The sequence below is a fragment of the Mobula hypostoma genome, chromosome 12 (assembly GCF_963921235.1).
Source record: "Mobula hypostoma chromosome 12, sMobHyp1.1, whole genome shotgun sequence".
NCBI lineage: Eukaryota > Metazoa > Chordata > Chondrichthyes > Myliobatiformes > Myliobatidae > Mobula > Mobula hypostoma.
This window is the reverse complement of record NC_086108.1, coordinates 113086226-113101271: the sequence shown is the minus strand read 5'-3', so window position 1 is coordinate 113101271 and position 15046 is coordinate 113086226. Positions and strand designations below refer to the sequence as shown.

General features: G+C 45.6%; 1 protein-coding gene across 1 annotated transcript in view; it reads left to right on the top strand.

The window, feature by feature from the left end:
* The window catches only part of LOC134355274 (collagen alpha-1(XXIV) chain-like), a 530134-nt gene that overhangs the window by 349752 nt on the left and 165336 nt on the right, over nucleotides 1–15046 (top strand). The window contains exons 27-31 of the mRNA XM_063065074.1: nucleotides 1034–1087; nucleotides 3485–3538; nucleotides 9872–9925; nucleotides 13372–13416; nucleotides 13532–13576. Of these exons, the coding sequence (XP_062921144.1) occupies nucleotides 1034–1087; nucleotides 3485–3538; nucleotides 9872–9925; nucleotides 13372–13416; nucleotides 13532–13576 (252 nt within the window). The remainder of the gene's footprint in view (nucleotides 1–1033; nucleotides 1088–3484; nucleotides 3539–9871; nucleotides 9926–13371; nucleotides 13417–13531; nucleotides 13577–15046) is intronic.

The following is a 15046-nucleotide window of genomic DNA, read 5'->3' as shown; positions in this document are numbered from 1 at the left end:
ATTCCTACTCTCACTGTCGCGTGGCACAGGCAGTAATCCCGAGATTACAATTCTCTTTTCAGGACCTCTCCCCTTTTCCTACCTATGTCATTGGTACCTATATGTACCACGACCTCTGGCTCCTCACCCTTCCACTTCAGGATATCTTGGACGCGATCAGAGACATCCCGGACCCTGGCACCAGGGAAGCAAGCTACCATCTGGGTCTCCTGACTGCGTCCACAGAATCGCCTATCTGACCCCCTAACTATCAAGTCCCCTATCACTACTGCCCTCCTCTTCCTTTCCCTACCTTTCTGAGCTACAGGGCCAGACTCTGTACTGGAGGCACGGCCACTGTCACTTCCTCCAGGTAAGCTGTCCCCCTCAACAGTACTCAAATAGGAGTACTTATTGTCAAGGGGCACAGCCACTGGTAGGGTTACTTCCTAAAACAGGCTCTCAATCCTAAACATCCACAGTTCGTTCACCTCTGCAAATGCTGTCTGACCCATTGAGCCAGCACCTGTCTGATCCAGCAACTTAGAGCAATCTGTACAAATTACCTGCAAAGTTTTTCACTGTAACGCACACAAAATGTGTGAGTGGATGTGAAGAGGATGTTTACTATAGTGGGAAAGTCTAGGACAAGGGGGCAGAGCCTTAGAATAGAAAGACGTCCTTTTAGAACAGAGATGAAGAGGGATTTCTTTCACCAGGGGATGGTGAATCTGTGGAGTTCAGTGACTTGCAGTAACTAGAATGGGGAATGGAAAGGAAGAGTAGCAGAGGGTTAGGGGGCAAAATTACTGGAAACTGGAAAAATCAAAGTTGATCCCATCATGTTGGAGGCCAGATCAGATATCTTCCTAAGAAGGGTATCAGAGGACCAGAGACATTCAGCTTCTTGGCAGAGCAGTGGGTGATCAGAGCCTGTCTTCAACAGTTCAGCCAATGCACAGGCTGCGCAAACACATTCCTCAGCTGCAGGGGAGATTGCCAGGGGTGGTGGCCAGCTGTTTAATTGCTCTCTTTGTATCGTTTATCTTGGCAGGGTTACATGGGACCTCCCGGGACACCCGGACCTGTGGGGCCAGAAGGAAAACCAGTGAGTAACCTTCTGAAAATAATGGCAACTCATCTCCTGACCTGATGCCCTGTACCCATTGAGTCATAGAGCACTATGACAGGAACAGACCCTTTGGCCCATCTAGTGCATGCTGAACCGTTATTTCTCCTAGTCCCATCGACCTGCCCTCCATACCCTCCCATCCGTGTACCTATGCAAACTTCTCTTAAATGTTGCAATCAAACCCGCCTCCACCACTTCTACTGGCAACTCATTCCACACTCTCACCATCCTCTAAGTGAAGAAATTCCCCTTCATGTTCCCTTACATATTTCACCTTTCACCCTTAACCTATGATCTACAGTTCTTGTCTCATCCAACCTCAGTAGAAAAATTCTGCTTGCATTTACTCTATCTATAATCCTCATAACTTTGTATACATCTATCAAATCTCCCCTCTTTCTTCTATGCTCCAGGGAATAAATTTATAAACTATTCAGCCTTTTCCTATAACTCAGGTCCTCAAGTCCCGCAACACCCTTGTAAATTTTCTCTATACTCTCTCAATGTTATTGATATATTTCTCGTAGGTAAGTGACCAGAACTGTACACAATACTCCAAATTAAGCCCCACCAATGTCTTATACAACTTCATCATAATCTCTCAACTCCTGTACTCAATACTTTGATTTATGAAAGCCAATGTGCCAAAAGCTCTATTTATGACCCTATCTACTTGTGACACCACTTTCCAAGAACGATGAACCTGTATCCCCAGATCCCTTTGTTCCACCACACTCGTCTGTGCCCTACCGTTCACTGTGTAAGTAATATCCTGCACAGTGCCACTATATAAGTTGGCCAAAATTTTCGGCCTCTATGCTGAACTCCTCTGATAAGAATTCTACCATTAACCTTGTACTCTGCCTTCAAGTTCAGCCTTCCAAAGTGAGTCACGTGTAAGTCCTGTCCGGGTTTGTCCTCTGAAAGTGCAACACCTCACACTTGTTTGCATTAAATTCTGTCTATCTATACCCCTCATTATTTTGTCCATATCCCTCAAGCTCACATGAAGACAGGAGCTGAAGTAGGCTATTCAGCCCTTCTAGCCTGTCCCACTATTCAATGTGCCCATGGCTTATCTGCACCAGGGTCTCATTTCCTTCTCTGTGCCAAAGTTCCCCAAAGACCTTCCACTCAGGCCTGACTGCTCTTGTCCCATGTATGTCAGGGTCTCGGTTCCCAATCTCACATGGGTAGAGATTGGCTTCAATCATTTCATCCCCACAGACACTGACTTCTTTGGGCTAGTTGGAACACGTGGCTGTGACCATGGTGTGATTTTAGCAGTAATGTAGAGCTGAGTTTTCTGCTGTGTACCTACGGTTGACAGCTCATTCCAAACTGGGTAAAGGATTTTACAGCAATGGTGGTCACATTCTCCAAAATTATACCACACTTTGGTAGGTTGAATTTCAAGGCAGAATACAGAGTGAATAGCCAGATTCATAGCAGTGTGGAGGAACAGAGGGATCTTGGGGTCCACGTCCGTAGATCTGTCAGAGTTGCCACACAAGTCGACAGGGTGGTTAGGAAGGTGTATAGTGTGTTGGCCTTCATTAGTCTGGAAATTAAGTTCAAGAGCCGGAAGGTAATGTTGCAGCTCTATAAAACTCTGGTTAGACCAACTTTGGCATATTATGTTCAGCTCTAGTCATTATAGGAAGGATGGGAAGATTCAGAGATTTAACAGGATGTTGCCTGGATTAGAGAGCATGTTTTATGACGATAGGTTGAGTGAGCTTGTGCTTTTCTTTTTGGAGCGAAGAAGGATGAAGTGTGATTTTATGGAGGTGTACAAGATGATAAGAGGCATAGATAGAGTGGACAGCCAGACATTTATTCCCAGGAAGAAAGTGACTAATACCAGGGGGTATAATTTAAAACTGATTGGAAGAAAGTGTTAGGCAGATGTCAGAGGCATGTTTTTTACACAGAGAGTGGTGGGTGTGTGGAAGACGCTGCCAGCAAGTAGTGGTAGAGGCAGATACATCAGGGGCATTTAAGTGACCCTTAGGTAGGCACGTGGATGATAGAAAAATGGAGAGTGACAGAAAAGTGAAGAGTTACTTTGATCAGGTTGAAAGGTCGGCACAACATGGTGGGCTAAAGAGACTGTACTTTGCCGTCCTGTTCTACATTCTATATTTCTCTATTTTCTGCATATTCATGTGTCTGCCTAAGTGCCTCTTAAACATCACTATCTTGTCTGCTTTTACCATTACCACCTTTGGAGAACATTCTTTGAAGGAAGGAGCTGTTCCTGAACCATTGAGTGTGCGTCTTTAGGCTCCGGTACCCCCTCCCCAATGGTATTAAACTTGATGTTGGTACATTCACCTCATGCTGATGTCAGCTCTTCCATCTGCCTTCTAGGGGCTCCCTGGACGACGAGGACCACCAGGGCTACAAGGTGTGAAAGGGAGAAGGGTAAGTGGTATTTATCAGTACACAATGTCCCCTGTCATTTCACCGGTCCGCCCCATCTATTCCCAGATCTCGAGGATTCCCAAGTGCGCTTGTTCTCTGTTTGATCTGTACGGAACTCAAGTTGCTTGGATACCCTCTCATCCTTCCCTTTCGTAGACTGTCGAACTATTAACTGCACTCGGATAACTTACACCTCCTCCCAGTCTCACTTTATTTACTTATTTACTTGTGCACAAAGAGAACAGTTCAGCCCCGTCACCAAACTTCTCTGAAACTTTAGCTCAGAATTGTCCATTTTTTATACAGATATTGATCCAATCAAAAAGTTGTGCACATTCTAATTTCATTATTTGTATATGTAGCTACCAATCACAATACATTTTTCAGAAGTTAATAACCAATAAAAATCTATGTGTTAATCACCAATGAAGCCCTAGATTGAGTAAAAATAATCAGAATCCAGTTTATTTGCACTGGCATACTGTATGTTGTGAAATTTGTTCTTTTCAAGAGGTTCTAGATTGTTTAATGTCATTTCCAGTACATAAGTGTAAAGGAGAATGAAATAATTGTTACTCCAGATCTGATGCAGCACAGGAAAACACATTTAGATAAAGTGCAATAATAATAAATGTATAAATATGTAAAATAGATTTTGTGGCAGCAGTACAGTGCAATATATAAAATTACTATAAATTACAATAAGAATGTAAATAGATAATGAAGCAGATAAATAAGTAAATGAATGAATAAACAGATATGCGGATAGATAAGTAAACAGTGCAAAAAAAGAGCAAAATACTGAGGTACTGTTCATGGGTTCATGGAATATTCAGCAATATGATGGCAGATGGGAAGCTGTTCCTGAATCATTGAGTGTGTGCCTTCAGGCTCCTGTACCTCCTTCCTGATGGAAGTAATGAGAAGAGAGCATGTCTCAGATGGTGGGGGGCCTTAATGATGGATGCTGCTTTTTTGAGGCCTTGCCTTTTGAAGATGTCCTCAGTACTCGGGAGACTGGTGCCCATGATGGACTGCCTGAGTCTACAGCTTTCCGCATGTCTTTCCGATGCTGTGCAGTGGTCCCCCCGTACCAGGCGGTGACGTAACCAGTCAGAATGTTCTCCATGGTACCTGCCGTAGAAACCCGCTAGAGTGTTTGGTGACATATCAAATCTCCTCAAACTCCTAATGAAGTACAACTGCTGGCAATAACTGTTCAATTGCTGGTGAGTGCCTACAATCCTTCATTTGCATCCTTGTCTTTGTCTGCCTGCTGACCTTGGATGGCAGTCTGAAACAAAGAGGAGGTGCAGAGACGAACTGAGTTCTCAAGGGTGTGTTCAGCTTGGGTAACTGTATAATGTGCTGTAGGGAGCATCCTAACAAGCTGCATCACTGCACGGTACGGAAACTGCACTGAGATGGACAAGAAGGCTCTACAATGGGTAGTCAACACATCAACAGCACCACCCTACCAAGATCAAGGACACAGATACAGAAGGATGCTGAAACAGGGCCAGTAACATGGTGTAGGTTCTCCACCACACTGCTCATGGACTGTTTGTCCCACTCCTGTCAGAGAGGAGGCTACGTAGTACCACCAGACTCAAACACAGTTCCTTTCCCCAAGCAGTGAGGCTGATCAACACCTCCACCCATTAACCCACCCCTCCACACCCCCGACCACTAACCCACCCCTCCACACCCCCAACCACTAACCCACCCCTCCACACCCCCGACCACTAACCCACCCCTCCACACCCCCACCCACTAACCCACCCCTCCACACCCCCGACCGCTAACCCACCCCTCCACACCCCGACCACTAACCCACCCCTCCACACCCCAACCACTAACCCACCCCTCCACACCCCCGACCACTAACTCACCCCTCCACACCCCGACCATTAACCCACCCCTCCACACCCCCACCCACTAACCCAACCCTCCACACCCCCACCCACTAACCCAACCCCTCCACACCCCCACTCACTAACCCACCCCTCCACACCCCCACCCACTAACCCACCCCTCCACACCCCCACCCACTAACCCACCCCTCCACACCCCCACCCACTAACCCAACCCTCCACACCCCAACCACTAACCCACCCCTCCACACCTCCAACCACTAACCCACCCCTCCACACCTCAACCACTAACCCACCCCTCCACACCCCCACCCACTAACCCACCCCTCCACACCGCCAACCACCACAACTTTACCATTTCCTGTCAGTCACCTTATGTACAGACACTCCTGTGCCTAGTGTCACTTTATGGACAGACAATTAATCTACATGTATAAGATATCTTATTTATATTTATTGTGGTTTTATTATTACTGTGTTCTTTATCTTATTAAATGATTATTCCTGACAAATCACTTGTAGTACACAAAGAAACAATATACTGGGCCAGTAGGAAGGCTTACCATGCTATCCCACACCCACACGTTGGAAAGCCTGATCACCTGGCTGTACTTCTACTCCCTGAAGACCACAGCACCAGTAGTGAGGATCAAGAAGCTATGGACAAGGGAGGCGCGTGAGTGCTTTGAATCGGTGGTCTGGACTGCATCCAAGGATTCATCTGCGAGTCTGAATGAGTACGCCACAGATGTCACTGATTTCATTAAACCTGCATGGATGAGTGTGTGCCTACGAAAACTTGCTGTACGTTCCCAAATCAAAAGCTGTGGATGAATCAGGAGGTCTGTAGTCTGCTGAGGGCTAGACCTGTGGTATTCAGGTCTGGTGACCAGGTCTGTACAAGCAAACCAGATACAACCCGCAGAAGTTGAAGAGACAATTCCGAGCGAGGTTGAAGGTAAAGCAACACACATCAAAGTTGCTGGTGAACGCAGCAGGCCAGGCAGCATCTCTAGGAAGAGGTACAGTCGACGTTTCAGACCCTTCGTCAGGACTAACTGAAGGAAGAGCTAGAAATCTCTTACTAGCTCTTCCTTCAGTTAGTCCTGACGAAGGGTCTCGGCCCGAAACATTGACTGTACCTCTTCCTAGAGATGCTGCCTGGCCTGCTGCGCTCACCAGCAACTTTGATGTGTGTTGCTTGAAATTCCAGCATCTGCAGAATTCCTCGCGTTTACGAGTTTGGAGGTGATGTAAGATGCACGTCAACTCTGGCAGGGTTTGCAGGACTTTACTTCCTACAAAGCAGAACCCAGTAGTATGAATGGCAGCAGTGCTTCGCTACCAGATGAGCTCAACACCTTCCGGCATAGAAAGGGAGAATAAAACTACAGCTATGAGGATCCCTGCTGCACCCAGTGACCCTGTGATCCCTGTCTCAGAGGCTGATATGAGGCCCTCGACAGGTGACAAGCTCTGATGGAGTACCTGGTAATGCTCTGAAAACCTGTGCCAACCAGCTGACGGAGGGGATCAGAGGCATTTTTATCTCTCATTGCTACAGTCGGAAGTTCCCACCTGCTTCAAAAGGACAACAGTTATAACAGTACCCGAGAAGAGCAGGGAGAGCTGCTTTAACGACAATCACCCAGTAGCACTCACATGGATGGTCAGGAAGTGTTTTGAGAGGCTGATTATGGCTAGAATCAACTCCTGCCTCAGCAAGGACCTGGGCCCACTGCAATTTGCCTATCGCCACAATAGGTCTACAGCAGATGCCATCTCATTGTCTCTCCATGCGGCCTTGGACTATCTGAACAATACAAATACCTATGTCAGGATGATTATGCTCAGCGTTGAAAACCATTATTCCTACAGTTCTGATCAAAAAGCTGCAAAATCTGGGCCTCTGAACCTCCCTCTGCAACTGGATCCTCGACTTCCTAACCGGAGACACTTTCTGTGTGCATTGGAGATAAAATCTCCACCTTGCTGACGATCAACACTCGCGCACCTCAGGAATGTGTGCTTAGCCCACTGCTGAACTGTCTCTACACCCATGACAGCTCAAATACCATCTATAAATTTGCTGATGATACAGCCACTGTTGGCAGATGGTGACGAGAGGGCGTACAGGAGTGAAATATACCAGCTAGTTGAGTGGTGTCGCTGCAACAAGCTGGCACTCAACATCAGTAAGACCAAAGAATTGACTTGGACTTCAAAAAGGATAAGACGAGGGGACACACACCAGTCCTCATAGAGGGATCAGAAGTGGAGAGAGTGAGCAATTTCAAGTTCCTGGGTCTCAATATCTCTGAGGATCTAACCTGGTCCCAACATTTCGATGCAGTTACAAAGAAGACAAGACAGCGGCTGTATTTCATTTGGAGTTTGAGGAGATTTGCTATGTCACCAAAAACACTTGTAAGTTTCTACTCATGTCACATGGAGAGCATTCTGACAGGCTGCCTCACCATCTGGTAATGGGGGTGGGATGGGGAAGGTGGGGTTGGCTATTGCACAGGATTGAATTAAGCTGCAGAAAGTTGTAAACTCAGCCAGCTCCATCATGGGCACTAGCCTCCATAGATTCCAGGATATCTTCAAAGAGTTATACCTCAAAAAGGCAGTATCCATCATTGGGGACTCCCATCACCCAGGACACGCCCTCTTCTCATTGCTACCATCAGGGAGGAGGTACAGGAGCCTGAAGTCACACTCTCAACCATTCAGGAACAGCTTCTACCCCTCTGCCATCAGATTTCTGAATGGACATTGAACCCATGAACATTACCTTATTACTTTTTTATTTCTTTTTTTGCACTACTTCAATTTAACCTAACTACTTAATATACATATTTATACTGTAATTCACAGTTATTTTTCTCTATTATTATGTGCTCCATTGTACTGCTCTTGTGAAGTTAACAAATTTCATGACATATGCCGGTGATATTAAACGTGATTCCGATTCTTTTTTGTTCTGCATCAGATTCAGAATAGCAATTATTTAATTCTCCTTTACACTTGTGTACTGGAAATGACATGAGTCAATCTTGAATCTCACTGTCTCTATCAGCTCATTATCTTCACCGTTGCCTTGTTGCAACTTCCACCCGTGTTCAGCTTGGGTTACTATTACTGGATTTCGATGTTTTAATCCAAGGTTCTTTCAGAAGCCAGGAAAGAGGCACAAAGCTTGATGCTTCACAGTCATTCTATTAAATGCTAATAGGACAGAAAGAGTTGACAACGGATAGTGATAGAGGTCTACTGATTGAAGAGGGAGAGATAAAGGAAGATGGCAATCAGCATGGAGCAGCTGTTTTTATGCAAGAGATAGGAAAAAATCCATTCAAATTCATAGATAAAAGTCAACCAATGAGAAAGCTCTTATTCAAATAAAGCAGCACCAAGAGAAGCTTCCAGACTTTCTAGAATAACCATTAGGGGACACATTGAACAACTGTATATACCCATTTTGACCACTAGGAAGTACATTAAACTGTAAGGACTACTTAAAATACTAGCAGACAGTTAATTGATAAACTGAAAATTCAAATTTCAAAGTAAGTTAATTATCAAGGTATATATATGTCACCATATACTACTTTGAGATATATTTTCTTGTGGGCATTCACAGTAAATACAAGAGACACAATAGAATCAATGAAAGACCACACCCAACAAGACAGACGAACAACCAATGTGCAAAATTCAGCAAACTGTGAAAATACAAAACTAAACAAAAAATAAATAATAATTAATAAATAAGCAATAAATATCAAAAACCTGAGAAGAAGAGTCCTTGGAAGTGAGTTTGTAGATTGTGGGAACAGTTCTGTGATGGGGCAAGTGAAGTTGAGTAAAGTTGTTCTCTCTGGTTCAAGGGCCTGATGAGGGATAATAACTGCTCCTGAACCTGGTGGTGTGGGTTCCTAAGGCTCCAGTACCTCTTTCCTGTGGCAGCAGCGAGAAGAGAGCATGGCCTGGATGGTGAGGTCCCTGATGATGAATGGTGCTTTCCTGTGACAGTGCTCTGTGAGGAGGTGCTCAATGGAGGGGAGGACTTCACCTGTGATGGTCTGGCCCATATCCACTAGTTTTTGTAGGATTTTCCTTTTAAGGGCATTGGTGTTTCTATACCAGGCTGTGTTGCAACCAGTCAATATACTCTCCGCCACACATCCACAGACTGGAAAGAAAATGACAATTAAACTGTCTAATCTAAGAGTGAAACAGTCGACTCCAACACTACTCACTGTCTCCATCAGAATATCATCTTAACCCTTGTCTTGCTGGAACTTCCACACGGTGAGGTGCCAGGGTTAATGGTTCAGGACACTGACAAATCCAAATCCTACTTTGGACATAGGAGGCAGTGTGGAGGGCATGATGTTCAGAAGCCATGGGGTGTGGCATGCAACAATTCACATGGTATCCTTTGACTTTACAGGGACCACGAGGTCTGGATGGATTGCCTGGTGATCAAGGACCTCCAGGTAAAAAGGTAATTATTTACTTTGTGACATGACCAAGGAGGAGTTCGGGAATCCATTCCTTGGAATTCGAAGCTCACTGAAGCAGTATTTGGATTGAGTGTCCTCAGAGTCAGAGAACTGGAGCCCACAACTCTGATTCCATATTAAAGATAAACACAAGAGACTCTACACTTGCAGGAGACCCAGAGCAACACGCACAAAATGCTGGAGGAACTCAGCAGGTTAGGCAGCGTCTATGGGAAGGAATGAAGAGTCAACATTTCCGGCCACGACTCTTCATCAGGACTGGAAAAGAAGTGAGAAGATGCCAGAAGAAGAAGTTGGGTGGAGGGGAAGAATGATGAGTGAGAAGGTGATAGGCGAAGTCAGGTGGATGGGGGAGGGGAGATGAAGTAAGAAGCTGGGAGGTGATAGGTGAAGCCAGGTGGGTAGGGGAGGGGGTTGAAGTAAGAAGCTTGGAGATGATAGGTGGGAAAAGTAAAGGACTGGAGAAGAAGGAATTCGATTGAACCATGGGAGAAGGGGAAGGATGAGGGGCACCAGGGTCAGGTGATAGGCAGGTGAGGAGAAGAAGCAAGAGACCAGAGTTGGGCATTGAAGAAGAGGGAAATGGTAGGTGAAAGAAATACCAGAAGTTGGAGAAATCGGTGTTCATGCTGCCAGACTAGAGGCTACTCAGATGGAATATGAGGTGTGGCTCCTCCACCCTGAGAGTAACCAATTGTGGTAGATGAAAGTTATTGAAAGTATCTTGTTTTGTCCAAGAATCCCTGAGAGAGAGAAGGAGGGGATGAAATGAAAGGACAGCGATGGTTTCACGTATATCTATGATGACCTCCAAGTTCCGATCCACACCAATCCCACCCCACCCCCCCCCCCCCGCACTCAGTCTGGACCCTTCTAGGCCCTGGTGATTCAAGTGAGCGTCAAGATACTGGTTCAGTGTTGTGAGGGTCTCTGTCCTCACCACCCCTCAGGCAGTGAGATCCAGATCCCAACCCCCTCTTGGGAAAGCTTTCAGAATCAGAATAGATCTATTATCACTGACATTCAGGATGTCATAAAATCTGTTGTTTTGCAGCAACAAACAGTGAAATAATATGGTAAACCTGGTCAGATTGCACTTGGAGTATTGTGAACAGTTTTGGGCCTCTATCTAAAAAAAAGAGTGCTGGCATTGGGGATGGTCCAGAGGAGGTTCACAAAAATAATTCCAAGAATGAAAGGGTTAATGTATGCGGAGCATTTGATGGCTCACCAGAGTTTAGAAGAATGGAGGGGGGATCTCATTGAATATTAAAAGGGCTAGATAGAGTGGACGTGCATGGGATAATACTTAATTTTCTTATAGTGGGAGAGGCTAGGACAAGAGAGCACAGCCTTAGAATACAAAGATGTCCCTTTAGAACAGAGATGAGGAGGAATTTATTTTGCCAGAGGGTGGTGAGTCTGTGGAATTCATTGTCACAGATGGCTGTGAGGCCAAGTCATTCGGTATATTTGAAGCGAAGGCTGATACGTTCTTGATTAGTCAGGGGTCACAGATTACGGGAAGAAGGCAGGAGAATGGGGTTGAAAGGGGTGATAAATCAGCCATCATAGAATGGAAGAGCAGACTTAATGAGACGAATGACCTTATTCTGCTCCTTTGTCTTTTGGAATGTTGCTCAAAAGCTCCAAGTTTTGTTGTGCAGATCAGATTCAGGTTTATAGTCAGTGACGAACACATTGTTAACGTTTGACAAAGGCACAACAATATCAGTTATGGGGAGAAGGTATAAGGCATTCAGCCCTTCAGCAATGTAACCGTGGCCGATCTGTCCTCGGCCTCTCAAACGCAAGAGATTCTGCAGATGCTGGAAATAGAAGCTGCCTGAAATGCTGAATTCTTCCAGTATTTCATCATCCCTCCTTCTGTGGAATTACCCCCATCACCCTCGATTCACGATCTGTCTTCCTCCTCATTCTTGGCCCCACAGTTGCACAGGGGTAGCGCTTCCTTCTCAGTGCATTTCCGAATTCGGCATTCAATGTCGGCGCGGATCTGTAAGGTGTGTCTGTACGTCTTCCCTGTGGAATGCATAGGTTTTCCCCAGGTGCTCCAGTTTCCTCCCACAGTCCAAAGACGTATGAGGTAAGATAATTAGTCATTGTGAATTGACCCCTGATTAGGTCAGGGTTAATAGGAGTTGTGGGGTTGTTAGTGCAGACTGGCTCAAAGGGCTGGAAGGGCCTACTCCGTGTTTATTTAACACTAAATAAATATATTAACCCCCCACCACCCCGTGATCCATTCTCCACACCCTCTGGTTCCTATCCTTCTGTGAGAGGTTTCTACACACCTCAGTTTTAAACGTCTACCCCTAATCCTGTATCTGTGCCTGCTTGTTCCAGACTCTCCCACTGGTGGAAACATCTCCACAGAAAGTCAGAGCACCACAGCACAGAAGCAGGCCCTTCTGCCCATTTAGTCTCTCATGTCCACTCAGGATCAGAGATGATTCAGTAAGGTCTCCCCTGTTCTTTTAAACCATATGGAATTCGGGTCTAGCTTCTTCAGCTGATGATGAGGAGAGGGAGAGGTGGAGAGTCCGTCATCATGCCCAATGCCGGCCCCCTAGGCCTGAGTCGACGTAGTAGCAGTAGTAGTAGTAGTTCTTTAGCTGCTTGTGAGAGGAGAATCTTTTCACTCTGGGAGCTAGTCGGGTGAGCGATCGTCGGCCTGTCTCCAGAGCCCGTGCCACACTGTGGGGCATGGTTCATCAGCACAGAGGCTCGTTCTGTTGTGGTGAGCTACAGAGAGTTCAGAGTAAGTATATTATCGAAGCATCAATGTCACCATGTACAACCCTGAGATTCATTTTTTGTCGGCATCCACGATAGAACAAAGAAATAAAATAGCATCAATGAAAAACTGCATGCAAGCAAAGACGAACAACCGATGTGCAAAAGGAGACAAACAGAGCAAATAAAAAAAACAATAATAATAATAAATCAGTAATACATGATATTGATCATACTGAGCACATGAGGTGAAGTGTCCTTGAAAGTGAGTCCAAGGTTGTGGAATGAGTTCATTGTTGAGGTGAGTGAAGTTACCCATGCTGGTTCAGGAGCCTGGTGGTTGAGGGGTAATAACTGTTCCTGAACCTGGTGGAGTGTGTCCTGTGGCTCCTTCCCAGTAGCAGCAAAAAGAGAGCGTGGCCTGGCTGGTGGGAGTCCTGCTTTCCTGCAATAGCTTGCCTTGTAGATGAGCTCAGTGGTGGGGAGGACGTTACCTATGATGGACTGGCCTGTATCCACCACATTTTGTAGGCTTTTTCGTCCCTGGACAATGGTATTTCCATACCAGGTTGTGATGCAGCCTGCCAGGATTCTCTCCAGAGGCCTTCTTTGCAATGTCATTACGTGCTGGACACAGGGCAGATCCTTTGAATTGTTGTTTGCCTTGCAGGGGCAGAGAGGTGACCCAGGAGCACAAGGTGACATTGGACTCATTGTAAGTGTGCACCTTTGCTAAGATTTGTGACTACCTCAGGGTGGAGAGGGTCTCCACAGTCCAACCAGAGTTTATTCTGCAAATTCCTTACATTGCATCATCTTCTGAATTGCAGGGCAAAGCCGGGAATCCTGGAGAACAGGGAATGCCGGGAGCTTCGGTAAGTCTCTTTGGGCTTTTCAAAGTTCAAGGTAAATTTATTAACGAAGTACATATATGTCACCATATACAACCCTGAGGTTTATATTCTTGTGAGCATCTTTCTCCTCTTTTTATTGGCAGGATGTGGAAGCTGTAGAAAGGGTGCAGAGAAGATTTACCAGGATGCTGCCTGGATTAGAGAGCGTGTCTTATCAGGATAGGTTGAGTGAGCTAGGGGTTTTCTCTTTGGAGCAAAGGAGAATGGGAGGTGATTTGATAGAGTGTACAAGATTATAACAGGCCTAGACGAAGTGGATAGTCGGAGACTTTTTCTCAGGGCAGAAATGGCTAATACAAGGGGGCATAATTTTAAAGCGTTTGGTGGAAAATATAGAGGGGATATCAGAGGTAAGTTTTTACACAGAGCGGTGAGTGGGTGGTGACAGAGGCAGATACATTAGCAGTGTTTAAGAAACTCTTAGGCACAAGGATGATAGAAAAATGGAGGGCGATGTATGAGGGAAGGGTTAGATTGATTTTAGTATCACTTCAAAGGTTGGAATAACATGATGGCTAAAGGGCTTGCACTGGACAAAGTTCAAGGTACATTTATTATCAAAGTACATATGTGTCACTACCTACAACTCTGAGATTCATTGTTTGTGGGCACTCACGATAAATACAAGAGACACAATAGAATCAATGAAAGACTGCACCCAACAAGACGGATAAACAACCAGTGTGCAAAAGACAATGAACTGTGCAAGTACAAAAATAATAATACTAACTAAATAAGCAATAAATATGGAGAACGTGAGATGAAGAGTCCTTGAAAGTGAGTTTGTAGATTGTGGGAATATTTCAATGATGGGGTGAGTGAAGTTATCCCCTCTGGTTCAATATCCTGATGGTTGAGGGGTAATTACTGTCCCTGAACCTGGTGGTGAGAGTCCTGAAGCTCCTGGACCTCCTCGCTGACGGCAGGGAGTTGAGAGGGATATGGGTCAAATGCAGACAGATGGGACTGGTTGAGGTTGGTGACCTGGTCAGTACAGTTTAATTGGGCCGATGGGTCTGTTTCTGTGCTGTACAACCCTCTGAGTTGATTTCCTGTGCTTTGTTTCGCTGGGGAAATACGGGAAACCTGGACCACACAGTTGATCAGATTTCAGATTCAGATGTATTTATCACAGCCAGATCTATCAGCCGGCCTGTGAGACCATTAGACTTAGGAGCAGCATCAGGCCATTCGGCCCATCGAGTCTGCCCTTCCACTCTATCACGGCTGATTTATTTAGAAATACAGCGCGAAATGTGCCTTTCCAGCCCTCTGAGTCGCACGGCCAGCTACCCACCAATTTAACCCAAGCCTCATCATGGGATGATTTACAATGGCTGATTAATGTACTAATAGGTATGTTTGTGGACTGTGGGGAAACCCACGCACACAAGGGAAAGAACATATAAACTTGCTTAAAGAGGATGCTGG